The sequence below is a fragment of the Euprymna scolopes genome, chromosome 20, assembly GCF_053919585.1.
Source record: "Euprymna scolopes isolate OS-2025 chromosome 20, ASM5391958v1, whole genome shotgun sequence".
NCBI lineage: Eukaryota > Metazoa > Mollusca > Cephalopoda > Sepiida > Sepiolidae > Euprymna > Euprymna scolopes.
Window position 1 is genome coordinate 82,267,008 of NC_136501.1, and position 13,665 is coordinate 82,280,672.

The 13,665-nt window shown below is 34.1% G+C and overlaps 1 protein-coding gene across 4 annotated transcripts in view; it reads right to left on the reverse strand.

Moving 5' to 3' along the window:
* LOC145241496 (calcyphosin-2-like) overlaps nucleotides 1–13,665 on the reverse strand; it is a 145,804-nt gene that overhangs the window by 23,529 nt on the left and 108,610 nt on the right. For all 4 annotated transcript variants that reach the window (XM_080104512.1, XM_080104514.1, XM_080104513.1 and 1 more), the window contains 3 exons: nucleotides 13,174–13,292; nucleotides 10,909–11,018; nucleotides 9,317–9,480 (listed from right to left, as the gene is read on the reverse strand). In XM_080104512.1, the coding sequence (XP_079960638.1) occupies nucleotides 9,317–9,480; nucleotides 10,909–11,018; nucleotides 13,174–13,292 (393 nt within the window). The remainder of the gene's footprint in view (nucleotides 1–9,316; nucleotides 9,481–10,908; nucleotides 11,019–13,173; nucleotides 13,293–13,665) is intronic.

A 13,665-nucleotide genomic window follows, 5' to 3' on the forward strand; every position in this document is an offset into this window, starting at 1 on the left:
CCTATAATATATATATATATATATATATATATATATATATATATATATATATATTAACTTCTTTTTTTTTTTTAATAGATATTATATCGAGAGAGAGGGTGTGTGAGAGAGAACGAGAGAGATCATACAGCTTGAATACTGAAGGACATCAAACATTATTAAATAAATTTAAAAAAAAAAAGGAGATGTTATGTCCCTTGGATTGGTGGGAGTTGCCCCCCTTTGTTCAATGTTTTAAAAAAACTACCCTGGTGTCTAACTCTGTCCCATGGGGAGGCATTGTAAATAGGAACTCTTGGACATAAACGAGACTAGTCAGTCGGCCATGTTGGTCTGAATGATATCCTTGTCCTGTTGTTATTAATAGAAACGTAACAAAACAATTATAATTTATATATATATACTAGCGAGGGGTACCCGGCGTTGCCCGGGTGTTTGTAGGGGTGTGTGGTGTTAAATAAAAAAGAAGCCGGGGGGTGGGGTAGGATCGAAGCCGAATCCCTGAGGCGAAGTTTGAAAATAAAATCGGCCAGCCAGAAGTGAAAGATGTTTGAAAGTCATCGAGCGTTACGACGATGACGATGTAAGCATTGTTATAAGCGAAGTAAGAAAAGAAAACAATGTTTTAATTAAGCGGAGGTGGGGGGGGGGGGTAAAACACAAGAAAAAATAACGTAAGGCAAACGAACGAACGTTACGTGAAAAATGGCTTAAATAATACAAGGTTCAATATTTAAATTCAAAAAATCGAAAAAAAAAAACATCTCACACCACAATTCGAACCCAAAACGTTTATATAATGAACCAAGGCCTTAACTCCTGCGCTAAAGCGGCGTATATAAAGTTTGTTCGGTTTATCAACTATTTAAAGTAAATCAGGTCACGACGTCATGACGTCATCTGACGCATGCGTTGTTGACCCTCCCCCCTGTCGAATCTGTCTAGACATCTCTCTCTCTCTCTCTCTCTCTCTCTCTCTCTCTCTCTCTCTTCGTCTGTCTTACTCTAAAGACTGGAAAATGGTGTCTGGCTGTTTTATTTAAAAAAAACTTTGATCGTTAATATTTTTCGTAAGCGTATTTTTTTTTTTACTTCACTTTTTTTTTACTTTATTTTTCGTTTAACTATCGTATCTACCTATTTTGAATGTGGTAATAACTTTGGTAACGTTGCCATAGCGTAGAAGTTCATAGTTTAGCTTTAATTAATTTTTTTTTTACCGATAACAACATTTTTAAATTGTAAATTAAGACCGCCATTAGAGGTTGCTGACGTCAAGATCACGTGACATGACTCAGCGGGTTTTAAATACAAGTTGACCCAAAATAAACGGCCGCGTGTATACTTTATGTAAAAGAGTTGGCGGCCGTATTTTTTGGGGCAGTTATAAATCGATTTAAAAATATGTAATGTTTAACATTAAAATGTCACTTTTTGGGGGGACCCCCCTGCAGAAAATCGATCAGTTGACGTGCTTTGGGCCAATTTTTCGATATTTGTCGTCCAGAAGGTGGGGCTTTCATATGAGACCAAGTTTGTGAATTTTTGTTGTGTCTGTCGAAAGTTTTTAGCAGACACACAAACATGCATTCATACATATATTTTCGCTTTTATATATATAGATATATATTGTAGAGGACTAGGATATATAAATCCTAATCCCGTTACAAGAAAAAATAATGAAACAAATTGAATGAAGGAAACAAAGAACTCAAATGCTGGAATAAAATAAACATGTCGTTTATTTTCTGTTGAGAAATGAAAGTCTTGGGTGTACACGTGTTCATTCAGCCATTGACGACTATGCGCGTGGAAAGAAAGGGGAATGCAATAGAGAAACACGAAGTGGCAAGGCAGCCTGTAGAAAGAGAGGGTTAAGCTCAGTAGAACGTCGCGCACATGTCTGTGTCGATGGGCCAAAGCGAAGGGGAGATAGAGTGAGAAAGTCAATCCAGTTCATGGAGAGAGAAAGCGTATAAAGTGTACGTACTGTCTGTTGGCTTTTTGTCCCAAATAGTAGCAAGTGGCGTGAAGTACGCGCGTGCATGCCGAAAAGGCACGCTGTCGGTCCGTAGACTGTACAGCTCGAAAGCTGGTCCTAAAAGGAAGAAGCAGCTTATTGCTCTTGCTTTTATAGGTGTTTCCGTTGGTCTTTTGCGCATATGTGGATTTCCTTTGAAAGGGGAAGTGACGTCGTTCGTGTGTGCTTACGTGTGCGCATATATGAGTACATGTGTGTACGTTAGCGTGTGTGTATATACACGTGAATGTGAGTGTATGTACGCGAACGTGAATATATGTATGTGTGTGGACGTGTGCGCGTATGTATATGACAAGTAATATAGCTTGAAATGTGAACGCGTGTTTTTGTGTGAGACTAGAAAAGGCTCGCGCAATATATATATATATATATATATATATATATATATATAAATTAGTAGACAAGGCTGCAAATGAAACAACCAAGCAAAAAAATAACCCTAAGCAAAATTCATCCCAAAGAGGCAAATTTGGGCATACTTTATTGGTTTAAAAATATAATTTTTTTACCAATTGTCAGAAAATTTGTCTTTCTAGTTTTGCATATGAATTACAAAATATCTAATATTTCCCCAAAACCTATGGCCTTGATGGAGAGAAGAATAAAACTTGCTGCTATGTTTTCAAATAATCTGAAATAACAGCAAGGGGAAACTTGATTCTAAATATTTCTCATATGTTATATCTTCCCTCTTTGGTTTTCATACATAAAGTAAATTTCATGGTGTATAAAGATTATTTGATACTGGAGATATTCATAATCGTACCCTATTTCCAAAAGGTTTGGGGGTAACATGAGTTTATATAAAAAAAAAATATATAGTTTTAAGGTATCCCTTTCAATATCATACGCATTGTTTTAATGTCAACAAGTTCAATGAAGTTATGTTTCTAACTACTAATTGGTTGCATCGTCCAGTGATCAAAGGAAAAAATCAGATCACAAATATAATTTTTGTTTATTTTTATTTCGTCAAATGCTTATATTTATTTCCTTTACTATCTTAAATGTGTTTTGCAACTTTTAACAAAAAATAGTCTCTTTGGTTTATTTGGCTGCTCTTCAGAGACAATCAAATTTTAATAAAACAGACACATTATTCCAAGACAAAGTGAAAAAGGAAAAAAATGATGAGAAAGTAAAAAACAAAACAAAAACTGCAGTAGTAATGCTACGAACAATCGCAGGAAAATCAGAAGATGAAGTGTGGCATGTTTTATGGAGAGAAATGAAAGAAAATATGTGACATGGTGAAAGAAATCAGTATTTCGTTTGCTCACATGGTGAGCGCAAAATTTGAAAAAAAAAAATTCTCAAAGAGTTTATATCCGATGTTCTTAGAAAGTGAAAGAAAAGTATTTACGCAAATACAAAGAATTTTTATATTCTTATTGCCGTTTTTCTTTGAACTTTCTGAAAAATTGACGTCATATCGACTTGTGTTGATTGAAAAGCAATTCGGAGGTATTTTCTTTTGGTTAATATGATAAAACAAATTGTACTGTGGAAATTGTTTTTCTGTCATAAAGAAATTCTTAAAAGAAGTTTACGTATTTGAAAAAGACGAAAAGGATCTCTGAAAATTTGTAAACCATTGATATTTTGTATCGTGAACTTTTTTATTTCTTTTCCAACATTTCTTAAGTGCTGACAATTTTTTTTTTTCGTGACGAGATCTGAATTTTTGGAACAAAATTTTGTATATGTATATTTGTGCATTTAAAAAAAAAATGTCTTCTTTGTATATTTGTGCGTTTAAAAAAAATGTCTTCTGAACAAATAGTAACAAAAACGTTAACTGAAAGCGTGATCGCTCAGCAAAAAGCTCAAATTGAATTTCAAAAACGGATGTTGATTCAGCAAGAACGTTTTGAATCACTCGCCATTCAGCAAATTACAGAGAATCGTCTATTATGTGAAACTGTGTTGTCACAAAAATCTGAAGATGGCACATCTAGATATTTTTTGGCAGAGGGTATAGCCAACTCTCTAATAGAGTTCAAATACGACCCAGAACGAGGTGATACATTCCCTGCCTATTATCGCAGGTTTGAGAAAATTTTTACAAAAAGATGTGAGAAATGGTCGGACGAGGAAAGAATCACACTCCTACTTCAGAAATTGGGTATGGAGGAAAACACAAAATTTACGAATTTGATTTTACCAAAGAAACCAGAAGATATTTTTTTTTCAGAAACTGTTCGAATTTTGTATTCGATATTTAGTGAAAGAGACAGCCATTTTTCATACAAGGTATAAGTGCTTGAACATGCAAAAAGAAGAAACTGAGGATATTGTCACATATGCGGGTAAAGTGTGAACTATTTAAATTAAAAGATTTGTCAGTTGACATGTTTAAGTGTTATATATTTGTTCAGGGACTGACAGCACAGAAGGACAAGGATTTAAGGTCAAGGATTTTATTGCTTATAGAGCAAGATCCGGAAGTTAACTTGCAAAAAGTGACGGAAGAATGTCAGAAATTGATAAATGTGAAAAGGGATACCACTATACCCTACGTCCTAATGGTAAAACAGAAAACATTTCCCAAGAACAAATGAAAAAGTTTTAAATGTTGGAGCTTTGCGGGTTTGCAACTAAGAAAAAATTGCCCTTTTAAAGACCAATCTTATGCCAAATGTGGTTTAGTCAGACACTGAGCTTCCCAGTGCCGAACTAAACAAAATAAACAAAAACAAAATTTAAGTAAATGTGGTGTTGTCAAAAGAAGAAGTGAGACAAGGAAATAAAAGAAAATTTGTCAATACCAAAATAAATGGTCACATAGTGAAACTACTTTTGGATACAGGTAGCGATATTTCAATTACACTGTGCAACACTAAAAAAAGTACAGGATATCTGCAGCAATTTTTGTATACCTAGTAACATGGAAATTTTATTTCTGGCTTTCTTTTTGTTGAATTAGGTATAATTTGTGCAAAATTGCCACAGTCGTAAATTTCAGTAAAAACGTCAAAAATGGGTTACTGACGACTTTGTAGTCACATATTATGTGTATTAAATTATAAATCTTAAGAGAAAAACACAGTTTAATATACACATATTATGTACATTATTTGTTAAATCATTTATTTGAATCATTTATTTGCTAAAGTCAGCCGAAATGAGCTATTTTTCCAGATTTAAGAGAGCTAGATGACAGAGCTAGCTTGGTTAGCATAATATTTTCTAGACCAAGGACTAATTTTTTCAAAAGTAAAAACATAATGCTGTAGCACATGGTTTGGTGTTCACCACCTTCCGAAAAGCGATGGCATTCGTCAAGAAAGGCATTTTTTGATGTAGGCTAAAAAAATCAAGGAAAAGAAGCTAAAACCTGCCTCAGAACCTTATTTGTAGGGCAAAAAATCTGAGGGTTAAAAATAGATATCCATTTAATAAAGTATTTTTTAACTAAAAACTACAATAAAGACCGGATTATTGTGTATTTTAATGTTTTAAACATAAAGGGGCATTTTATACATTCTTTTCTGAAAATTTACTAAATTAAATGCAAAAAATAGAAATGAAATTTTATCAACCCCTTACTTTATGTACGAAAGAATCTAATAACTTGCTAGTGGGCGTTTATAATGGCTTAACATGTTAACATTATGGAATCCTTATTTTTCTTTATAAAACAATTTACTTTTTTTCTTGTCTTTATTCTTTAGATACAGTATAGGCTTTGACGATGACTTCAAGACAGTGCAAAAATGATCCAAGCAAATTCTGCTACCTATGTGGCGAATTAACATTTGCTAAAGAAATGCGCAGCATTACCAGCCATATCAAGAAATTGTACAAGGCGTACTTTCATTTTGATATAGGAGACCAAGACAAGTCATGGGCTCCTCATGCCTGTTGCCTTACATGTGTGAAAACATTGAGCGCATGGTATGCAAAAAAGAATGTTCACATGAAGTTTGGTGTGCCAATGATTTGGCGAGAGCAGAAAGATCATTCTAATGATTGCTATTTTTGTCAGCAAGACTATACGGGCTGTACAATAGCCAAAAAAAAGAAACACATTGTTTACCCAAATTTGCAATCAGCAATGCGCCCAGTTGAGCACTCAAAAGAATTACCTGTACCAAAACCCCCTGATCAGGAAATGTGGAGTTCAAGCAGTGGGGATGAACATTACAGTGATGAAACAGTAGAATTTTCTAATTCAGAAAGCAATAATAAACCAATACTATTTTCTTTTAACTTTAACTTTTAACACACATCTCACGAGAAAAGAAAAATGTGCCTTTGAGTCATTCAAGAAAGTTTGTGATAACTTCCTGGGAAAACATCGTTCAGAAGACTATGTGCAAGTTGTGAATGATCTATTGCATCATTTTCATGATATGGGATGTAACATGTCTCTAAAAGTTCATGTGCTCCACTCTCATTTGGATTTTTTTGCTGAGAATCTTGGCCATGTGAGTGATGAACATGGTGAAAGGTTCCATCAAGATATTTCATTAATAGAAAAACGTTTTAAAGGAAAATGGAACACTGGTATGTTGGCAGACTACTGCTGGAATTTAAAAAAGGATGCTGACACTCTACACAAGAGAGTTAAGAGGACAAATGTTGTTTAAACTGGTGAATTCGGTGTTTTTTTTTTTCAAAATAATTAATAATAAAGTACATGGAAATGGTACCTAATCCAGAGAAATAAATGTCAGATTTGGAATCAGCATACTTTTCTTACACCGAAACAGGTCTTATATGTCTTGTACTTTTTTTCAATTCAAATTTGTTGCACAGTGTTATCGACAAAGTGACCTGGAAGAGGATTGGGTGCCCAAAACTAGGAAAAACATTTAAAATTGCCAAAGAAGTATCCGGCAAGAGATTAAAATTCATTGGAGAATTTAATTGCAGTGTATCCCTTGGATCAAAAACTTTTTCTAGAAAAGTGTCAGTTGTTCCAGGTATAAATTCTTGCCTTTTCGGAATTGATTGGATCGTTTTGTTTGATTTATGGGAGCTACCCATAAATTCATTTTGTAACAGTGTGAGTGTAACTGAAAAGAAAAATTCCAAACAAAATGAGGATTTTCTTACGGTCTTAAAAAGTGAATTACCCAGGGTTTTCCTGAGGGGCTAGGTATGTGTACTAAGACCAAATGTGAAACCTGTTTTTAAACCAAAAAGAAATGTGCCTTTTTCTTCAAAAGAAAATATTGAAATTGAACTGCAGAGACTACAGGAAAATGGTGTAGTAAAAAAAGTTGACTATTTTGATTGGGCAAGCCACACTGTATTTGTTAAAAAGAAAAATAAGAGGATTCAGGTATGTACCGATTTTTCTACAGGCCTCAATGACTGTCTTATGCATCATAGTTATCCACTCCCATCCCCTGAAGACAGTTTTACAAAGCTGAATGGAGGGAAAATTTTCTCCAAAATTGATTTATCTAAAGGTAATTTAGGTAAAAGTCAGTGAAGAATGTTTGAACTATTGGTGTATCAATACCCATTTAGGACTCTTCAGACTCAAAAGGTAACTCCAAGCGTTATTTCAACAAATAATGTAACTCCAAAAGGTAACTCCAGCGTTATTTCAGCAAATAATGGACACAATGCTTGCTGATTTAGGTTTTGCAATCGCATATTTGGATGACATTCTTGTAAAGAGTAGAAATGTGCAGGAATATAAGGAACATAAGGATTATATCAGGACAGTTTTCCAAAGAATTGAGGAATTTGGTTTCAAATTGAATGCCGAAAAATGTGAATTTTTTTTTATACAGATAAAATATCTGGGTCATTGACAGCCAAGGCAGAAGACCAGATCCTCAGAGAACAGAAGCCATTGAGAAGATGCCAGTGCCTAGCAATGTTGCCCAGTTACAATCTTTTTTGGGTTTAGCACAATATTATTCTATCTATATCCCAAAAATGCATAAGTTGAGAGCACCGTTGAACGAATTATAAAAAAAAGGATGAAATTGGAGTTGGTCAAAGGAGTGCCAAAGTGCATTTGAAGAGATTAAGAAATGCCTGCTATCTGATTTAGCACTGGTACACTTCGATCCACAGAAGGAATTGATTGTGGCGTCAAATGCAAGTGATTATGGTATAGGAGCAGTACTTCTCCATAGACTGGAAGACGGATCAACGAAGCCAATAGTTCATGCTTCCAGATCACTTTTGCCTGCAGAGAGAAACTATTCTCAAATTGAAAAAGAAAGTTTAGCAATAATTTATGTAATTAGAAAATTTCATAGATTTATTTATGGCAGGATTTTTATGTTGCAGACTGACCACAAGTCCTTGTTGACTATTTTTGGATCTAAAAAAGGCATACCCACTCACATTGCAACAGACTTCAACGATGGAGCATAATTCTGTTGAATTATAATTTTAAAATGGAGTACATTTCATCCAAAAATATCGGACATGCAGATGGACTATCCAGATTGATTCAAAAGTGTGCAGAACCTTTAGAGGACACAGTGATAGCTGCATTAAGAGAGGTATTGTATGACTCTTTTAATATTCCTCTACCCATAGCACAACCTACTCCAACCGTAGTATCTTCTACTCCAGGTCAGAGAGTACCAGTTTCACCACCTGCTCCACCCCCTCAAACGGTGTTGAAGAGAAAAAGTACAAGGGTGAAAAGAAAAGTTAACCGACTGAGCCCCAGACCTAAAAACAAACGGTATTAAGCAAAATTCTCCAAGGAGAAATTGGCTTGGGGGAGGTTTTATGTGGAGATAGGCAACCAACCCGGAACATTCTACATAAGGAACCGAGTCACCGGTTTTCACCGGACCCTTGAAAAAACAGAGATTTCTCCCTGAAACATAACACGCTTTATTTGTCTCTATGGAAATAAATTTCTCTTTCAGTATTTAAACCACAGTGTGTATTTATTTATTTATTCCTTTCACGGAATACTTTATCTTTGATTGTCCGAATAATATGCCACCTTAGGACATATCGAAAATATAAAAATAAATATTTAATAAATATAAAATTAAACAAAGATATTATTGTCTACATACAAAATGACAAAATTAGTTTGGAAGGTGCACTAGCTATATCATAGTTTTCACTGTAACTTCATCACCCCAGACCAATATTTAACCTGAAACAGATAGTATAAATTCTACCCAAATTAAACTTAAGATTACAAACAATTAGATTTTTTTCTGAATTCTATAACTTGATAATTAAATTATCTTCATATAATTTACAATCACTCATTTGATTTTAGGATTATGAAAACAAATCTGAAAGATATATACCATAAAATATGAATGAACTCACTTTTTGAGGTAAATCAATATGAAATTCTTTCAGGCCATCTTCAAGGTCTGATTTGGAGAGACACCAATCCTTTGCTGAAAGATGATGACATAATTTCCGATAGTGTTGACCAAGACCTGTTATGGTGCGCACACCCCGCTTCTTTAACATATGCTGCACAATTTCTGATTAAAAAAAGTTGAACAATGATAAGTGAATCAATGACACAAGAAAATGATACAAAAAAATGACACAAAAAAATGACACAAAATGTCACAAAAACAAATGATATATTTCCATTTTCCTTCTTACTTTATAAAGTAAAATGAAAGTTTTCCCCAGTAAAAACTTATAATCAAAAACTACATAAAAAATTGTTTTGCTGTGGTTATATAATCGATAATGAAATAGGGAAAAAATCATTTTAGTTTATTATAAGGATTATTGTTACTGAATGAAGTGATGAAAAGCTGAATGTATTTGTATAATATTCAGTTATCTCCCCTTAACCATTATCAGTCAAAAAACGAATGCACGCTCTTAAGGTAATTCCGCCCATTATTGAACAGTATTCACATAGTAATTGTCTGTATTTTTGTGACATATGGCCGAGTGGTCCTAGACGTTGTATCAAAAGTTTACAGTTACCCAAAACGGCCGAAACGTTGTGACGATAACAACCAAGATGAGGAAGTCAGTCCAACAATCTCTGCTGCTATGCATTTTAGACATCTTCTCATCACTGTCATCTTCCAACCCTTATTTAATTAAATTATTGTAAACATTCATTGACCCTCATAACTCGCACATGTTTTTCTGTGTTGGGATATTCATGTAGTTTCAGTTTTAGCAACTACATCTGTAGTTTCTACCTCTCTATGCATCATGTTCCGTCTGTTGTTTGTCTTCGATAAACTGTTTATGTGAGAATAAATGTATGCAACACGTAACATGGCAGCCATGTCTCTTGGAAAGAAACATGTGGTCATTAAAAAGTTCAAAATACAAATACTATTGGAATTTATAAGGTATTCATAAATGGATCAGTAGTCGTCTCCCTGGTCCCTTTAAGGGTAGCATAGATTGACCAAAAAATCACCGCTCCCTTAAGAGGTCATGTGAGCAAGCTTATAGAAACTCAAACCGTTTGTGCTTTTTTCTCAGTAACCATGGAAGTCAGTTTGATTTTATTTTAAAAGCCACAGAAGCCAATCCTCTTTCTTTTTTTTTTTTTTTTTTTTTTTTTACAAGGTGGTCACCACTTATCAAGGCCCGGAAGCCACTCAGGGATAAGGATTATTGTAAATACAGTACATTAGTGTCTACTTAAGGGGGGGGGGCGGTTCATCAGGAATTTGTTTTTCCAGCTTCCCTACTTTGATTGAAGTAGCTATGAATACAATACAACACAAGCCTTAGAAAGTAGTCGCAGGTAAAGGTCATTCCCTCCATAACAAAAAAAGCTAAAATTGTCTTGAGCCAAGCATGTGCAAACTGTTACTTGAACATTTTTTCATTTAAGATAAAAAAAGAAAAAAATCTGAGGATGAATCAGCTGGATTTTAAAATAGTCATAGAAAATATGAATTTTGAAGGTCAAAATCACAACATACGCTGAACTTCTGCAAGCAATTTTGTTTTCTCTCTGTCACCCTTGTGGTAAGAAGTGTGCAATTTGGCATACACATTAGGAAAATGGTTGGAAAATTTCACACCAGAAAGTCTGCAAGAACAGAGTCAAATAGAAAATTTACAAAACAAAATATGTAAATGGTTGGAAAATTTCACACCAGAAAGTCTGCAAGAACAGAGTCAAATAGAAAATTTACAAAACAAAATATGAAAATGGTTGGAAAATTTCACACCAGAAAGTCTGCAAGAACAGAGTCAAATAGAAAATTTACAAAACAAAATATGTAAATTCAGTAAATGAAATATTAGTAGAGTAAATATTAAGTTGCTTTAATTCTATATTATTATTATTGGCTCACAAGGAGCTTTTACACAGGTCATCAAAATCTCTCCTTGATAACAGCCTACGGTGTTTCCTGAAAGCTGAGTGACAACAAGTCTCCCCAGGTTTCCAGTACTCTCCACCTCTTTCGATAACATTTGCAAATAAATTTGCATTATCGCACCAGCTGCTTTCCATTGATTTCTCGTTGGTGGCACCTATTGGTTTTCACTGAAATTTGATTGGCAATAAGTCTCCTCAAGGTCCCAGTTCTCTTCACACTTATCCAGCAGAGGCCTGGTCAGTTCATCGATCTTTCCTTCCTCCTTGACTCTACTTGGTTATTTGGTTTCACTCTTTTTTGGGGGGAGGAGGAGAAGTAATGTGGCAATGGGAGGATGGGGGTGAGGTTGTAGTTAGAGAACATAGATATGCGGCTTCAGTGTTCTCGGTTCCATGTAGTGTTTCATGTTTTGCCTTTGCAGCAGTTTGTCTGGCCCGCGCTGTGTGTCATTCCCTTAATTCCAATTTCTCCCATTCTTTTTTCAAAGGTTTTCGGGATTGTTCCTAGTGCTCATACTATTATAGGTATTATTTTGATTTTCTTCATCTTCCATATCCCTTTCAGCTCTCTGGCTAGCTCTGTGTATTTGCTCTGTTTCTCCTTTTCTTTGATATTTATCCTGTGGTTAACTGGCATAGCAAAGTCTACGATTTGACAGGACTTTTCTTTCTTGTTAATTATTACAACATCTGGTTTTCTTGCTTGGATGGGTTTATCAGTTTGTATGTCCATGACCCATAGAACTTTGTGATTTTTGTTTTCAAGTACTATTTCCAGCTTATGTTTGTACCACTTATATGTGCATTCGAAATACAGTTGTTTGCATAATTCCCAGTGTACTACCCTTCCCATTTGCTAGTGTCTGTTCTTGTATTCTTTTTGGGCTAGTTTGCTGCATTCACTTATTATATGGTTTATCATCTTGTCTCTTTGTCTACAGAGTTTGCATTTACTGTTTTCTTGTGTTTTGTTGATCTTTGCTTTGATGTGGTTGGTTCTTATCAAGTTGTCTTGTGCTGCGGTTATTATTATTATTATCATTATTATTATCATCATTATTATTATTATTATTAATTAATTTGTAATGATAATGATGCCACTGAACATCTTGAAGAGAGAGAAGCTGGTGTATAACTTTGGATCTGGTGGCAGACGCTTCGACCATCTACTGTGTGTGGATGATTTGAAGATATTTGGTAGAAATGAGAAGGAAATGGAGGGACTGGTAGAGCTCGTAAGGACATACTCAAAAGACATCGGGATGGAGTTTGGGATTAGTAAATGTGCGGTGCTATTGATAAAAAGGGGAGTAAAGGCTCATTTGAATGGAAAAATTATAAAAAAAATAGAAGATACAGGGTATAAGTATTTGGGAGTGATGGAGGGTGTAGGCATCATGAACAGAGAGATGAAAGAGAAAGTCAGGAAGGAGTATCTTAAAGAGTTAAGCTAATTGCGAAGTCGAAATTGTATGGAGGAAACCTGATGAAAGCAGTGAATGCATGGGCAATCAGTGTTTTGAGATACAGTGCAGGAATTTTAGAATGGTCTGACAAGGATTTGCATGCCATGGATATGAAAACAAGAAAAGTTTTAGGAATTCGAAGTAGCATAAAAAGAGTAGCAAAAGAGGAAAGGGCAGAAGAACTGGTTAGGAAGAAAATGCATGGAAACTTCTTCCAGGATATAGCTGAACTCATATAAAACTCCCTGGACAGCATTTCCAAGAGAAAAATGAAACACAACAGCAAGAGTTAGAAGTTTACAGATTCTACTGTAAAGGATAAATAATTTAAGAAAGATAAAGTGAAAATCTTTTTAATGAAAAACTTGAGAGAAAAACAAGAAATTAAAACTTACAAGATATCAGATTTTTCTTTTTCTGCGACATCTGTGACACGAAAAATAACATTTGGTTTAGATTTTAAGGTTTCTGGTAAACATGACTGGTTTTCTGTATTCAATACCAAATTGGATCCCTGATTGCAAAGGTGTAAAAAAAATCATATCTGATTTTGAAATTTCTTTTGAGTAGTTCATAAAACATAAAAACATAAACGAAAAATATTCAAAATAAAAACTCACAGATCATATTATTGGTTCCTAAATTAAAAAAAAAAATCATTTTTTTAACTTTAATTTTAAATTAAAATAATTGTAAATTGAATCGTTTTTATATTTTAAGCAGGAATTTTAAAATTATTTTTGGCTAAAATTAATTTAAAATTCAAAATAAAATATAAATGAAATTTTTAATTTTATGAAAGGAAAATGACAAGTTTACAGCTTTCCACTTTTCTATAAATATCAAAACTGCACATTTGAATAAAAATTTATCTGACCCATCTATGT